The 11,600-nt window shown below is 43.5% G+C and overlaps 1 protein-coding gene across 2 annotated transcripts in view; it reads left to right on the forward strand.

Annotated features, from left to right (window-relative positions):
- Positions 1–9,831, forward strand: part of map3k10 (mitogen-activated protein kinase kinase kinase 10) — a 33,291-nt gene extending 23,460 nt beyond the window's left edge. For both annotated transcript variants that reach the window (XM_035155264.2, XM_035155265.2), the window contains 8 exons: positions 1,368–1,543; positions 1,769–2,015; positions 2,917–3,039; positions 3,183–3,321; positions 4,085–4,197; positions 4,296–4,600; positions 6,657–7,191; positions 7,658–9,831. In XM_035155264.2, coding sequence (XP_035011155.2) covers positions 1,368–1,543; positions 1,769–2,015; positions 2,917–3,039; positions 3,183–3,321; positions 4,085–4,197; positions 4,296–4,600; positions 6,657–7,191; positions 7,658–8,052 — 2,033 coding nt within the window. In that variant the 3' untranslated portion in view covers positions 8,053–9,831. The remainder of the gene's footprint in view (positions 1–1,367; positions 1,544–1,768; positions 2,016–2,916; positions 3,040–3,182; positions 3,322–4,084; positions 4,198–4,295; positions 4,601–6,656; positions 7,192–7,657) is intronic.
- Positions 9,832–11,600: the final 1,769 nt, after the last annotated feature.

Here is an 11,600-nt window from a genome sequence, read left to right on the forward strand (position 1 = left end):
GAGATTAGATTTGGGTGGTCAAAGGTCAAAGGTCAAGGTCACAGTGGCCTCAAAAATCATGTTTTTTTCCTCTTGAACATGATATCTCGAGTCTTGTCTTCAGGACATTTTGACCAGGTGTCACTTGGACTAAAAAATGTACCGATTAGATTTGGTAAAAAATGTATGTTAGTGAAACTGCGGCTGGCGGAGGCCTACAATCCCAGGGTGGTGATTCTAGTTCAAGGTCACAGTGGCTAAGAGTTGAAACGGATGAAGATTCATGAAGTTGCTTTTTATACATCCTTGTGCTGGATTTTTCCTTTTCACCTTGCAAATGATCCCGGCAGCGTTAACAGTGGTGGAGGCTCTTCTTTCACAGTTGGGGTCATCTCTGTTTAAACACACACCGGCCTTATATCCACATTCCCCAACTGTGCTTATTCCTAACTACTTCTTTATGAGAACGGTTAATCTGCACATTAGGTTTTACGTCTAATTAAAACATCAAAGCGAGGGAGTTGTGTCCTCTTTTCCTCCTCACTCACTCACTCCACTTCCTCTGATCCGTGTTCATCCGTTAATCTCTCCTTTGTCATCCCTCGCTGCTCCCTACACTCTGTGTTTACTCCTGTCATCATCTCACTTTCATCTCCCTCCCTCCAACTTTATCCTCGTGCTCTTTATGCTAATTTATCTGCCCTCGTAAAGGAATGTTACCTGCTTGGAAAGAGGTTTTTCGGTCTGTGATGATTCTGTCCCTCTGCTTTCCTCTGTGGTTCAGTGTTGGAGGGACGACACCGATCAGTCTGTAGCTCAGCAGATTATTGTAGGTGTGTTTCTGTAACACTGTCAAGTCAGGGTTTGGCTCATGATGGCGGCCATATGCTTTCCCATCTTGCTCCCCGCCACTTCTTCTGTTGCCTCCTCTCCAACCAGCAAAGTATCCAGACCATGATTCAGTCTGGTTTGTAATATATTGATGATCTGCAGCTATTACTGTTGTGATTGTTTGAAGTCATTTTCATGGATCCAGCTTCTTAAATGTGAGGATTTGCTGCTTTTCCTTTAAATTCTTTATTAAATATAATATTATTGTTAATAGTTTGAGGTTTTAATTACTGGTTGAATGAAACAAAGACTGTGAAGGTGTCACCTGGAGCTCTGGGTAACTCTCACTGTTTTCAGATTTTGTTTACAAACCAATCAGCAAATTATTGAAGATTTTGTTGCTGTCTTATGTTATAATCATAAATGACCTCCACCTTACTATAGTGATGACATTTGACCTCACTTGTTTATTTTTACCATCACACATCATCGATAAGAGCTGAAAAAAAACCATCATACAAGACACTATTCCCTGAAATCACCTGTTCTCCTGACAGAATGCTGGAGCCCCAACCCCCACAGCAGGCCGTCGTTCACCAACATCCTGAGTCGGCTGCTCGCCATCGAGCAGTCGGCCATGTTCCAGATGCCTCTGGAGTCGTTCCACTCCTTACAAGAAGACTGGAGGCTGGAGATCCAGCAGATGTTTGACGAGCTTCGGGCCAAAGAGAAGGTGAGAGATGTGAAAACACAGATCCAGGCTGGTCCAGGACCAGCTCAGACCCACACGGCCATGTTCCTCTGGAAAATACTTGTATATGTGGACTTTGGATGAAGTACATCTACCTTGGTACATGCATATTGTGAATTCATGCAAGAATTTAATTAAATTTTACTATGTTTCTCCTCTCCTCTCCTCTCCTCTCCTCTCCTCTCCTCCTCCTTTTCCTCTTTGCAGGAGCTGAGGTCCTGGGAGGAGGCGTTGGCTCGAGCGGCCGAGGAGCAGAGGGAGCAGGAGGAGCAGCTGAGGAGGAGAGAGCAGGAGCTGGCTGAGAGGGAGATTGACATCGTGGAGCGAGAGCTGAACATCATCATCCACCAGATGTACCAGGAGAAACCCAGCGTGAAGAAGAGGAAGGGCCACTTCAAGAAGAGCAGACTCCTGAAGCTGGGCCGAGACAGCAACTGCATCAGCCTGCCCTCTGGTGGGTGGGAGAAGGAGCTGCAGTACTTTAAAGTTAAAATTTCAAAGTCCTCAGTTTAGTTTGAGAAAAAAGACACATTTATAAAGTGACTTACTTCTATTTACATTCACGGGTAAAGGTCAAATTAGGCTCATACAAGGAAAAGCTGAATAAAGATTGAGGTCGATCCCACATCTTTTTATAAAACATTCTGTAAGAGCATTTACAATGAACAAGACATTATTTCTTTGTGTGAAATCTTTAATCTGCAGGAATAATTAACACTGTGGATAAACATCAGTCTAATATATTTATAATGTATAAATAGATAAACAGGGATGAAGTATTGCCAAATTGGATGAAAGAAATTTAAGCAAATCAATTCAACAAGATATTTATTCTATTGTAAAGTTTTGTAACATTCAGATTTAAATAAAAGACAAACTACTTTATTTGTGATTGTACCTCTGTAGCTATTGATTTTTAATTTAAAGCCTTTTAAGTGACTTATGGCCAAAATTATATAAATATATATAAATAAATTTGATAAATACGGCCACAGGACTGGAAATTTATCACCAAGGCTACTTAATGGAACTCTGTCCAAATAACCATTATATTTAGCAATTTTGAATAAATGTCACAAATTCAAAACAAAAAATAAAGTGAGGATGCTTTCAGAAATACCGTGAATAGGTTTTATTTATTGCTTAACTTCATCTTAGTAATAGTAAACAGAAACAATAAATTAAATCACTGTTCAGTTTGATTCACCTTTTAAACAGCGCGTCCTCTGGATGTGATAAATGTTGCAGCCCACAGTGTTCTGCCCTTTGCTGTGTGTGTGTGTTCCCGTAACCAGCCCGTATGGAAATGTTATGTAAAAATAATTCGGCACATGTTCTCTCTTTGTGTCCTGCAGGCTTTGAGCACAAGATCACAGTGCAGGCGTCTCCCAGTGTGGACAGGAGGAAGACCCAGGGCAGCGAGAGCACCACCCCACCTGCCAGCCCAGGAGTCATCCCCCGGCTGAGAGCCATCAGATGTGAGCACAAACACCCTGAAACACAGACATTTCTTTTTTTTTTTGTGCGATTCAGTTTTGAAACACAATGTCCCAGAATTCTAAATATCTTACAACAAACACCATGTCACAGTTTAAGATGTTTGTGTTGTGTTGTGTATCAGTGACACCGAGCGATGGCAGCAAGACGTGGGGACGCAGCGCCGTGTGCAAGAAGGAAGACCTGGCGACCAACAAGAAGAAAGGACGAACCTGGGGACCAAGCTCCACCCACCAGAAGGAGAGGGTCGGAGGGGAGGACAAGTACGCAGAAACAATTCTTACATATGAGTTATGAAAGTGTTTAAAGAGTTAAAGTTTTGAGTTTTTTTGTTTATAAAGCGTTATAGTGTGACTCAATGCTGTAAACCATTAATACTTACTTTCGTTCTAAAAGAAAGCTTGTTTTGTGAAATGTTTCAGAAATTATATTGACAGCCTGTTGTTTAGACTATCGGAGGAAAGTTACACAAATGCAGGAATAACATTAACCAGTAAAAGGACATAATTCCCTTTTTACCAGACTGAAAAACTCAAAGTATTTTGATACAGTTGGATCTGTTTGCAGGTCGACACATCCGCACAGATGGTGACTCGTGAATTTAGCAGAGAGGACAAAACAATATCAGGAAGGCACAAGTGCATAGATTTGAATTAATTATCTCTGTAAACTGTAGGACAGTGTTTTCTAAAAGAGAATTAATCTCACACACACAATGTATCTGATGGAGCTAGTGACAAAAAGTAAATCGTGAGGATCATGAGGTTTGTTATCACAGACAAGACTGAATTTTTTGCATTAAGTATAGGAGGCCTTCCTGCCCACACAGATTCTCTATCTGCACATACACTAGTCTCTTTTATAGGGGATGAGGGAATGGTAGAATTGGCAATTGTGCTCTTAAGAGAATGGTACCCCCCCTCAACCTCCCTACAAATCGCCCACTGCTTAAATGACATGAAACATTTTGATTCTTGCTGCTTCTTATCTGAATACTGTATTAAAGCCAAATTTCTCTGGTTACAGGCTGAAATCTCTGGGTGAGGGAAGCAAAGTTTGGTCGTCCAGTGCCCCAAATCTGGGAAAGTCCCCCAAACACGCCCCCATGACTGCTGGCTTCTCCAGCCTGAACGAAATGGGTGAGTGTTGAGCTTTTTTTTATCATAAAACATGCGTCACTGACTGACACATCATCTTAACTCCTCTCTTTTATTCCCTCGGCTTTCCTCTCTAACAGAGGAGTGCAGTGAGTTCGAGGAGTCACCAGGGTCCCTGCAGCCGTCAGAGAGCAGCAGTAACGGGGCTGCGGATGACTCGGGGTCTCTGTGGGGCAGCATGGGCCCCAACACGATGCCTGCTGTCGGTGTGTCTACTACGAGCTCAGGTCACGGCCCTGGAGGCCCGGGATCGGGGGTGAGCTACCAGGACTCGCTCCGTCGCTGCAACCAGAGGAAGAAGAGTGATATGCTGCTGATGGGCTGTGCCTCTCTGCTCGCGTCCGTCGCCTTCGGACAGGACCTGCTGCAGCTGGGAAAACTGCAGGTGAGATAAGAAGCTAAGAAACATTTTAAAACTATAAAATATCCTGTATTTGTTTGTACGACAGAACTAGAATGGCATCAAGTAGAGCACATACCACCATTTATGGATTTTCTTCATCATTCCCATGAATTTTTCTCTGGGAAATTCATGAAAATGGCAAAAAACGTAATATCAAAGGGGTGAAAACAAACCTCCTTGTTGGAGATAATAAACCGCAAGTCCTTTACTAAGTCACAAAATAAATAAATAAATGAAACTATAATAAGAGAGTTGGAAACACATTTTATTTTATTACCTAATATATTTACATCGATATTCATCAACCCTGCAAATGTAGATTTCACCTTCGAGTTTATTACGGTGCTTTTCTTCTTGTTATGTTTGTCTGGTTAGTCACATTACTCTCACACACACACACACACACACACACACACACACACACTATCCGATTGTTTTTTCCAGTTATGTGAGATTTTATAGTTTTAACTCGTTTATATTAGTTTTTCTTTAATTTATTCTGTAGCCTTTCTGCAAAAAACGTCTCTGCCAAGATGGTAAAGATTTTAATTGGGGTGAAAAACAATATGTTCTCTCACACCTTCATTATTCATTGTTATAGTTTTTCACAAACAGCTTCCTCCTCCTGCAGACAGTTGCTTAAACAGCATAAATTGACCTTCAGTCGAGCAGGAAGTGTCTAATAGTGTTTTCTTGGATCAGATTAGAATCAGATTTGCTGCTGATCCGGTTGATCGCTTCATGCCCCAGTCGACTCGCTCTCAGATCAATACTTCTAACAGGACGACGCACTGTGTCTCAAAGCGTGCGGCGCCTCCCAGTGACGCACAGTAACCCCCCGTCTCCAGAGCTCGAAGGAACACATCACCGCTGGAATGAAACAGAACAGGATGTTCGCAGCACGAACAAGCTGCCAAATTATCAGCAGGAGACGTGTGATGCTGTTGAGTCAGCAGCCAGAGGAAAAAAGAGCAGATTCAGAGTGTACAGTGACGGGGTCGATGAAAGTCATGATATGGATTTAATCTTTTGCTGTAGTTGCTTTTTAAAAGTCTTTATGAAATAAATAATAAAATGTATTTCTTTCAAAGGAGGAAACTCGTATTAACACCATCAGTCCAAACTAAAATGCCAGCATCACATATACTGTTAACCAGTGGATCAATACCTGTGATTGAGTTGCTCTGTGACCTGCACTGACCCCAATCAACAGCAGAAAGGCTTTGAAACAACCCAAACCATTTGATTCATTAGCAATATCATTAACAAAACACTAGAAGCCCCCCCCCCCCAGTCAGGGTGGAGCTGCAGGGGAGACGAGAGAGGAAACCGGGGTAAAGCAGAAACACATAACTACACTTCTGCTGCTGATGAACAAGATGATCACACTTGGTTTTAACAAATCTATTTGTGTTGTTATATTGATTTAGGAAACGTTTATTTACATCAGTTTTGGTTTGGTCTTATTCTTCAGTCTGTGTGCAGACTGTTTTATTACCTTGTCAAGGAGGTTCTGTTTTCACATGTGTCTGTTTATTGGTTTGTTTGTTTGTTAGTGAGCAGGATTGTACAAAAAACTATAAAACTTATGAAATGATGCAGATTAAAGGGAAGATCCAGGATTATTTTACACTTTCTTTAACTGTTTTTTTAATGACAATTAAATCACGTCGGTTCTCAAACCACTATAAGAACTAGACAGTCACGTGTCAGCCTGTTAGGTGGAGGAAATTTATTCTATTTTTCACAACAATGCTCTTCTGAACTATAGTGCCATAGTTTAATTTGAGTTTATTAGTCATGAGGCTGTTTTATTGCACTTTGCTGCATTTTTATCCAGGTGAACCTGAATTTGTACTTGTTTTTAAAATGAAATATAAATCTCAAAGGCAACTAGTCACATCAATTACATTTATATTTTCGAACAGGCCAGGTTATTCTGAAAGTAAAAATGCACAATGCTCCTAATATCAGAAACCTCTAGAAGCAGATGACAGTGGTGGTTCAGTTTGTTAATGTGATATGATGTCGTCATCAGGTGCTTCAGGACGAGCAGGACCTCAGAGAGGAGCAGCGGAAGAAGAAGGACGGTCTCTTTCAGCGGACGGGACGTTTCCGTCGCAGCACGTCTCCCCCCAGCAGAAACCTCTCCCTGTCCCTGTCGAGACATCACGACTCCGCGCTGCCCTGCATGGACCCCTCTCCCTCTGTGACGCTCCTCTCTCTGTCCTCCCTGTCTGACTGCAACTCCACAAAGTCCCTCCTCCCCTCAGACCCAGAGGAGTACTCCCTGACCCCCGTGACAGGAGTCAAAACGCCGGCGGCTCCTCCGGCCCCTGCCCTCAACCCGCTCTTGGACCTGCGGGCGGAGAGCTTCAAGAAGGAGCCCAACCAGTCGCTCACGCCCACCCACGTGTCTGCCACCATGGCCATGAACAGAGGGCACAGACGCACCCCATCAGACGGGGCGATACGACCCCGAGCCCAGACCCTGGGACACCGCAGGACACCGTCGGACGGGAGCATGCCCATGCCTCCTCCACCGGGGGCGCCGCAAATCAAAGGAAAGAAAGGTACAAGAAAAAAATTAAGATTATATTATATCGATTATTTTCTCAGGCAATCTTTTCAAAGCTGTCACAAATGTTCACTTAGACTCACGGAAGAACTGATTAGATTTGGTTGTTTAAAGGTCAAAGGTCACAAATCATGTTTTTGGCCAATTGAACACAACATCTCAAGTCTGCCTTTAGGGCATCTCTTCACATTTTGACCAGTCGTCACTTGGACTTAAAAATGAACTCATTAGATTCCAGTGGTCAAAGGTCACAGTGACCTTGTGAAAAAAATGTATGCAGACTGAAAACTGCACTGGTGGGCGGAGGAATACAACCACAGGACGGTAATTCTAGTTTTCTTGTTTGTAGTGAACTGTTTGACTGACAGACAAAAACAACATCTTATCTTAACATTTGTAGTTTTTCCTTAATTGAACAAAGAAGATGATTTTTTTCTCCCATTCTCTCTTTCATCAATCAGGTACACAGGAGTCCCTGGACATCCCTCGCCTCCCCAACCCCTCCACCATCTTCCCAATCCCCCAGCGGCGTAAAGCCCCCGCTCCACCCATCCCCGTCCCGGATCCTCTCATCAGTCCCCTGGAGAGACCCAAGACGCTGGAGTTTGCCCCCCGGCCGAGGCCCACTCCGGCCAAGATGAGAGCCGACCCCTGGAAGCTGGGCTCTCTCTCCCGGACCCTGAGCTCGTCGCCGGGCAGCAGCTGCGACAGCCCGCTCGACTCCGGGGACAGCAACGCCGGCCCGGTGCGGCCCAGCCTGATGGACATGGACGTGGAGGGCCAGAATATGGACCCCACCATCCCTCTGTGTGGACAGCAGAAGCCTGCCACTCTGTGTGGACAGCAATACTCATAGTGGAAAAAAAACCACATTTCCAATTCTTATGTTTTCGCATTTAAACGTGTCCCAGGACGTTAGAGCTGGGGCTGAATAACGGATGCCTTCTGATGTCTGAGCCGAGCAAAGTGCACTCGCTGAAGTTCGCAAAAACAAACCCACTTCCTGTCCTGTTTTTAGGCACTTACTGGAAGCCATCCCTCTCATGTGCACATTTAGCGTCCTAATAAGGTCCCAGCAAGCCTTCCCCTAGCGCTCTCTAACCTGTAGACACTGAGGGACCACAGAGGTCTCGTAAAAGCCTTCCAGTTTCCTCACCCACCTGCACTACTTCCCTCCCTCCTCGGACGCCATCTCTACCTGCATCTACGTGACCAGGTTACATTTCCTGTGAGACTCACGACCTTCTAAAAGCCACTTTTTTGACTTTGCTAAATGTTCACTTCAATTCATCTGCTTGTGCGTCTGCCGCCCGTCTGTGTAGCCGCTTCACTTTCTGCTCGCCTCGTCTTTTCTCTCTCCCACTCCACAGAAATCTCCCATCGTTCACGATTTCCACCCAAACATTTTCATCGTTTCAGGAGTTTTCCATGAGAAAAACAAGAGCCAGACTTTTTTTGAACTTCCTCACAGAAGAGTGTTCTTGTTCTTATTTTGCACGCTGGTTTTTCTGCCGGACCACAAACATCTCCCACAATTCCCCACGTGTCATCTCGTCATCCACTTCCTTCCAAGACTAAAACAGGAAAAAGCCTTTTTTTTCTCAAAGCACTGGACGGGAGATCTCCTAAGCCTTGTACATTTAAAGACATAGAGTTTATTTTCTCAGTGCTTGCACCATCCCTGCCGCAAACCTGTCAGCGGAAGTGTTTTTCTATTGGTTTGGCAGACCAGGTGTGTGTCTCTGTGTGTGAATGTGTGTATATTAACTGTACGTGTGTGGATGAACAAAATGGGTTCATATGTGTGTACTGGTGCTTTTTTAGTGCATGTTGTTTTACGTATGAATGGTCGGAGCACTTCTTCAATAAGACCGCACACACATTCTCGGCTGTTCGTCCTTTTTTCTTTTTTTATTAAGAAACCGTTCCTCACTAACAGTCAGTAGCACCCTAACGAACGCCAACTAACAATGGACAACCAGAATAGAAAACACTGAGGGAAACTAAAAAAACTACCTGATTTCCACGCCAACCTCATGTTTTATGTGGGACCGTTTGGAAGCTTCGCCTTCTCTCCTCTGACCTGCTCTGTTCGACATCGGTGGCCCCGTCAGGAGCCATGTTGTGCAACTAGTTCGTCGCTGTGGACCAGTGGCTCTCTCCGCCGCCGACAAATCAACCTTTCTCTCCGCAGTCGTTTTCGTACAGTGGACAGTGCGTCTTTTGGGCGGCAGATGGTATTTTACTTGACTGTGCAAGTTTCTCTCGGTGAGTGTGTGAGCGTGAACATGAGTGTGTGTTATTGTTTATATGGGATCGTGACAATCCCGTTTGTTCGAAGGGTGAGCCCCAAAAGTTCATTCTTCTCGTGTGGTTAAGAACACTGAGTATTTATTATTAAATTTATTGTTATTATCGGTAAAGGATTAATTATTATTATTATTATTACAATGCTCTTCCTGGGATGTCTGTATATATTTGTTAACATAACAGGAAAAACCAAGGAGAACCTGGGAAACTGCTCACTGAAACGTCCATGTTGTCTCCAGTCTCATCTGTGACATTTCATTTTCTTCGATGAGGAATATGCGAGAAATGTGATGAATGAGAGATGAATAAAAAAGAAAGAAAGAAAGAAAGATTCCTCTATTTTATGTCATTAGGCAAAATCATATATGTGTTGTGCAGTGGTTGAAGAACTCAGATCCTTCACTTAGGTAAAAGTAGCAATAATATAACAACAAAATAAAAATACTCCAATTTAAGTAGAATCAACACTTCTGTAATTAATAGTATGGAAGTATTATAAAACTGTACTTAAAGTATGAAAAGTTAACCTGCGTTAAAATGGCTCCTGTGACTCGCTATTATTCATAAAGACCAATTATTATTATTCAGTAATCAGTGTTACTGTTATTTTCTTTCATCGTCACCGGCGACGATTTTCTGTGAAACAAATACTTTAACTTGTAATACTCTTGACAATACTGCCAATACATCTGTACTGTTACTGTAATAGTTTTTTTTCTATAGCAGGACCTTCACTTGTGATTGAGCCTTTTTACCTTGGCTCAGGAGGGAGAGCGGGTTGCCCACTAACCAGAATTATATTTGTTCGATTCCCGTCTCATTTATTCTGGATTTCAAAGTGACCTCGGGCATTATACAGAACCCTGAATTGTACCGGACAGCTGTGCACACAGCTGATGAATGGTGTATGATAGAAAAAGCAAGTATACGTATAGAAGTCCTGTATGGCTGTGTGAATGCAACTTGTACTGTAAAGAGCTCTGAGTGGTCAATAAGACAGGAAAAGAGTTAGACAGTCGGTTTACTATTTACAGTTCAGTAGTGGTGCTTCTGTGTGAGTAAAGAATCTGAACATGGCAGGTTTACTAAAAGGACCTAACGGACACAGGTCCAGGGGCCCCAACGAGCTTTAAGGGGCCAGAGCCTCCGTTTGAAAAGAAAAACAAAATGAGCACACAGAGATAAAACAACTACAAAGACACACAATACAATGATAAAGACACACAAAATGACCACAAACAGACAATAAACAGCCACACAGAGACAATAACATTTACACCTACTGTGTGATTAGTGGTTTTATGTCCCTGTAAGTCTGAGAGTCTTGCTCCTATGTAGCTGGGTGGGGGGGGCCATGGTCTCATAATCCGTCCACAGATCAGTATTCCTTCCACCAGTGTAAAGTGCCATTAAAATACTCCACGTACCAGAGTGACTGCAGCCCACAGTTTAACATCGTTGATTGCTTACATACCTGGTATCAGCTGGGACAAAGGCAGCTGCAGCAACAGATGAAATCCTCTAGGTGTCACCACTGTGCCCTATGATGTCATATCATTTCCAGGTCTGCTGTTTTTCTCCATGTGATGCATTCCTATAGCCACTCTCTGACTCTGCAGCTGCCATAAACCGCAGATGAAGGTGCACTCATGCCTCCAACGCAGCCAGAGTGTGGTTAAATTTCAGGCATCGATCAGGAAAGAAATCCTTTAAATTCCCGCAAAAAACTAATTGTGATTCACGAAGAGACGTTTCCACTTGACACTGGCTGTGTGTGTGCAGATAATACAAATACCCACAAATGCACAGTCCACTGCTGTGCGTGTCAGTTGGACTGCCAATCAAACACCCGTCAAGACGCCAGCCAGTTACCTAGCAACCTCTCCTCACTTCCATGGCGATGCTATTAAAAGCAACGGCAAAGAAAACGGTGGGGGGGAAAAAAACATGGGATGACGGGCCTCAAAATGAAAGTGAGGAAGAGAGAGAGGTGTTAAAGAGCCAACAGCCAGGATTCTCACACACACACGCAGGAGTATTTCTGTTCTGCGCTTTTGTCCATTTTAGCTGAGAGGACTCTCTCACATGCTAATC

This window comes from Hippoglossus stenolepis, chromosome 4 (genome assembly GCF_022539355.2).
Source record: "Hippoglossus stenolepis isolate QCI-W04-F060 chromosome 4, HSTE1.2, whole genome shotgun sequence".
NCBI lineage: Eukaryota > Metazoa > Chordata > Actinopteri > Pleuronectiformes > Pleuronectidae > Hippoglossus > Hippoglossus stenolepis.